The 4937-nt window shown below is 45.8% G+C and overlaps 1 protein-coding gene across 5 annotated transcripts in view; it reads left to right on the top strand.

The window, feature by feature from the left end:
• Positions 1 to 4647, top strand: part of LOC143028265 (uncharacterized) — a 17863-nt gene extending 13216 nt beyond the window's left edge. For all 5 annotated transcript variants that reach the window (XM_076190100.1, XM_076190101.1, XM_076190099.1 and 2 more), the window contains exon 2: positions 1429 to 4647. In XM_076190100.1, the coding sequence (XP_076046215.1) occupies positions 1429 to 3320 (1892 nt within the window). In that variant the 3' untranslated portion in view covers positions 3321 to 4647. The remainder of the gene's footprint in view (positions 1 to 1428) is intronic.
• Positions 4648 to 4937: the final 290 nt, after the last annotated feature.

Below are 4937 nucleotides of genomic sequence, written 5' to 3'. Positions count from 1 at the left end.
AGTAACCATGTAGTAAGAGCTGAAACTATCAGTTGTTTTAAAAAACGATTAGACAACTTTATGGATGGGGATGACAGGTGGTGGTGGATACGGAGCTGCCTAGTGTATGTCTTATGGTCTCTTGCAGTCTCCTTTATTCTTATGTTCTTATGAAACGAATAGATGTTTCTCACGGGCTCACAAACTCTCCTCCATGTTTAACACCATCCCTACTGGAGAATACTTATCCTGTTCTCCTAATTACCACGTGGCTATTTTCTTCGCCTTTGAGATAACCCTTTCCACTAAAGAACCTCTTCAGAAGCTATTTCGAATAGGCTTCGGAAATTTCGGATTCACAGCTTCTCCTGGATGGTAATTTTGGTAGCAGTTTCCATGATTTTTCATTCCTTTCAGGTAAGTCCCAAGAGAAAAGGAGGTTCAGACCAAAAGGGTGTCTGGCATCAGCATAAGACCTAGTTACCGAAAGGAACTGGGAAAGGTTAGGAACACAGTAGATATATGATACATCAAGAAGGCCCAGACACTGAGGAAGGTCAGGGACGCTAAAGGTGCATGTCGTTTCAATAAAGCCCGGCACTGAGAAGGTTCAGGGACACTCCCATTATGTCGAGGAACTTTTATTCTTTCATCATTATACTTCTGAGATATGTGGACAAACATTGGGAGTATTCTCAAACAAAGTTGATTTTTGGGTCTCCTAGGGAAGAGATTGACAGGTTGACTGACTGGTTAGATTGAATGTATTTATTTTTCTTTTTGTTTTCTTTCTCCCTAGAAAACAATAACAGCAGAATAATTTTTATGTGATTGGTAATAGAAACTAAAATATATTTATTCCTATGTGTTTCTGTAAAAATTTGACACACAATGTATTCTGATTCTGGGTGCAGTAACTTGTATTGTTTAGCAACAGAACGTGATATTTATTAATCATGTAGAACAAGTAGTTATTCTTTGTGCCCTCTTGTAAGAATTAAATGTATTTGTGGAAAGTTAAAAGCTAATAAAATTCTAGGGTTGATTCTTTACAAAACTGGCTTACTAGCACTCATTGAATTTTATGCTATTTTTTTCTATGCTAAGATTCAATTGTGTAACTATCCCAACGATTCTCTACCAGGGCTTCATAGGCATCTTAGTGTCCAAATAGGAGTGTTCAAGTAAAGAAAAATAGATGAATGAATATATAGATGAAAATATATAGAAATGGCAGAACATGTTTAACGTATGACGACTTCATTCTTTACTGAGGTCGCCTTCTAGAGCTTTAGAGGGAGAATTTTATAAATAAAGAGTCCATGGGCGATGTGATTGATTATCTCTGGACTAGTATTCCATTCTTTACTCTTTATGTCATTCTTTTTGTTAGAATTCACCATATTCTAAAGAAAATGTTCTCAATAATTTTCCGGTTTGTCTCTTCAGACTGCAATGGCTCTCGAGAGAAGAAGAAGCGGCAACAGCACTGCACCTTCTGCAAGAACCATAACATCCGCTCACGGGTAAAGGACCACGCGAAGCAATGCATGTTCAAGAAGGACTGCAAGTGTGATCTATGTAAGCTGACCCGGGCCAGCCAGCTCTGCATGCGCCACCAGCAGCGCCTTTGGCGACACCAGAAGAACTGCAATGAACCCAAAGACCACCAGAACGGAGGCGGATCGGGCCAGAAGCGCCAAGTTTGCGACAAGTGTCGCAACCACAACATCTGGGTCAACAAACGTGGACACAAGAACCACTGCCCCTATGAAGAGTGCGACTGCGCTCTCTGCACCTTCACCTGGAAGCGACAGATGGTCATGAAGAACCAGCAGCGTATACGACGCTGCCAGGACATGGAAAAGACTCCCGATAACCCCAATGGTGTAATTTCCCTCAAGCCAGATTCACAGCAGCCTGAACAAACACTGCCGAATTCCAACAGCCCCGTCAGTACCAACGGCATCACTGATCTTTCCCTCAGTAACCAAATGGCGACAACCCAGGAACCCCCACAGACCCCCACAGCACCGACGCCTACAGGGCCTCCCCTTCAGGTTATCAGGAGTTATGAGAACCAGAGCGTCGCGCCCTCCACCCCCAACAGCACGCCCGCCGTCTGCGACCGGGTGGATAACCACCCATCACGGGCGGACTTTAAGTTAGAAAGTCCACACCAGAACCTGTACATGTCCCCAAACCACCCTCAGACGAACGGGATGTACGAGCCCAATAACACGGCCTTCAGCAGCTACTCCAACGTGGAGAACGCAGCACCACCCGAAATGTACTTCCATCACCCGTCCCACGGTGACATGTGCAAGAATCACATCGCCGCGCCAGTCGACCTACACAACGAGGCCTACGAATACATCGACGCTCAGGATCCTTCGACAGGAGGCAGCCCGACCTCGCAATTCATTAAATTACGCCAGTGGTGGTTCAGGGAGGTCGGGAAGATCAAGAACACTTCGGACACACCTCCAGGGTACACGATGACCAACTCACCCGAATACAAAAAGGTTCATCAGCCAAACTCTGCGGTAGGTAACAATGAACTACAGCTATTGGTGGACGAGTTCGTCGGACCGAAACCTTACGACTCTCCTTCGGAGATCAACGGAGGCAGTATCAGCGAGGGAAACTGTTACTGCCCGCCTCCTCACGGTGCGTTCCTCCCCCAGACCAACAGGTCCCATTTCATCAACCACGATAACCTGAACACATTCCAGCAGAACGACCTCCTGCCTCGGAAACCCAAGTTTGGTGCTCAGCCGGAGGACCTACAGTTGCGCTACTGCGGGAGATCCCCAGAAGCCCACCAGCCACTAGGTCTTCACCAACAGCCTTACAGCCAGAACGTCCAAACACAACAACAGCAACAGCAACAGCAACAGCAACAACAACAACAACAACAACAACAACAACAACAGCAACAACAACAGCAACAACAGGAACAGCAACAGCGTCGCACCAGTTCAATGAACCTACCTTTACAACCGACGCAACACAGCTACAGAAACATCAGCCATTCCCTTGCAACCCACCATCCACCACCTCCTCCTCCACCACCACCTCCTCCCCCTGTCCCCTCCACTGCCCCCCCTCACCACCACCACACGCCTATCCCTCATCAGTACTCTGCTGTAGGACAACCGTTACCCCTCAGTCCGCCACAGCTTCCTTGTTCCGTTAATCTTACCTCTCGGTTCTCGATGATGAACGTCCACGGGGGAACTATGAGCGGAGCTCCCCCTCCAACCTCAAGGGGCCTGGTAAGTTACCTTCAGGGGAACTTCAACCAGGCCAGTAGCCTCCTCTTCCACGGAGTTCCCTGAAGGACCTTGGCCCCGTCTTCTTCTGGGAGGGGATAAGTGTCCGGAGGTAAAGGGAAGGTGGGAAGGGGAGTCACAAGTGGTGCTCTTACTTGTGTATCAGACCTTCAGGCGATCACAAGCCGAGTCTTCTTTTCAGATCAGAAACATCAGTGGATGACTGGCGCCTCTTACCTAGTCGACCCGTCATACGGGATCGCAATTATGAAAAACCTTGGGGGGAAGAGGATAAAATGCAAATGAAGAAGACCTGCGCTTCTTTCTTTTCTCATGATAATATAACTTGGAGTACCTGGAAGAGTGTAATTATTTTTTACTCGAATTTAAGGAAACTTGGGTGAGTCCTTCTGCAAGCGGAAGGGACATAACCCTATACATGTTTAATATTAAGCCTACACCCGGTGTCTGTGTCAGAATATTTTGAACACCTTTTCGTTTCGCACTGTGTTATTTGCAATTGACGTGAGCGATGTGCCATGGTAGTGCCCAATGTCTGCATTGTGCTCACACATTCACTCACTCACTCATTCACTCATTCGCGGACTCTCCCGAACTCTGTCTAGACTCCGAGTGCTGCTGTGTATATTGAACTGTGATACAGGCTGTGGATATGCTGTTGCCGACGGTTCTCTGCCTAATCTCCTCGAAGTTGGGGAGAAATGACTGTACATGAAAAGTTCCTCTTTTCTTTGCCAATAATAAACTGAATTTCTATTTCCTTCTGGAAAGCCTTCTACAAGTCATCCTCCTCCTCCTCATTGTTCTCATTATCTTCCTCCACCTTCTCCTTCTCTTCCTCCTTCTCCTCTTTCTCTTCTTGTAATACCTATCCTTCATCCTTCCACCTCCTCCACCCCCTTCCCTTCCTTCTTATCCTTCTCCTCCACCTACTCTTTGTCTTTCTCAACCCCCTTCTTCCTCGTCTTTTTCCTTTTCCTCTTAACCTTCTCCCTATGAAGAAAAATAAGTGTCTCAATGATTCCGTCTTTCTCTTCCTTCCGTCTTCTTCTTGGCAGTGGAGGAGTCTGCAACAGCGTTTGATAGAGAAACTAAAACGAAGACTAGGATGATGTAACTGCCAGCTGCGCAGATTCTACTGCGCATACACGCTTCGATGGTGCTCAACTGCAACGTCTTACTCCAGTCTAGTTAGTTAGACCTGGCAACGTGTCATCCAGCGTAACTAGTATGGTATAGGATTAGAAGGACCTTTGTTATATGCAATGATGAAAAGTGCGGATGATTCGGGACTATTTTTCTGATGTCGTTGTTAAGTGGAGCGTTGTGCGTCTGCGTAAATCAAAATAAATAAGAACTTTGGACAAACGAGCCTTTCTTTTTTTCATTTACTCCTCTGAGCTTAATAGAATCGCTAACTAGATCAATTCATTAGAATTTCCTGTCACAGAGGAAGGTTACTTGAGGTAGGTATAATCCCTTCAAAAGCAAAGAAATCATCTACACTAAATAAAATCCCTTGGTGTCAGCTGGACCACATAGCATTCAACAACAAAAAATTCTAAGCTGGAAAGTGCCGTCTTGTGTTGATATAATTTGAATGTCGCATCAGAAGGATTTATCCTCTGATATAGTCAGGCAAAGTCATGACCATCAGACTCT

Source organism: Oratosquilla oratoria, chromosome 9 (genome assembly GCF_046742065.1).
Source record: "Oratosquilla oratoria isolate Oo_2021 chromosome 9, ASM4674206v1, whole genome shotgun sequence".
In the NCBI taxonomy this organism is placed as follows: Eukaryota; Metazoa; Arthropoda; class Malacostraca; order Stomatopoda; family Squillidae; genus Oratosquilla; species Oratosquilla oratoria.
Note: the sequence above shows the minus strand (reverse complement) of the source record. Positions and strands in the feature narration are given on the sequence as shown.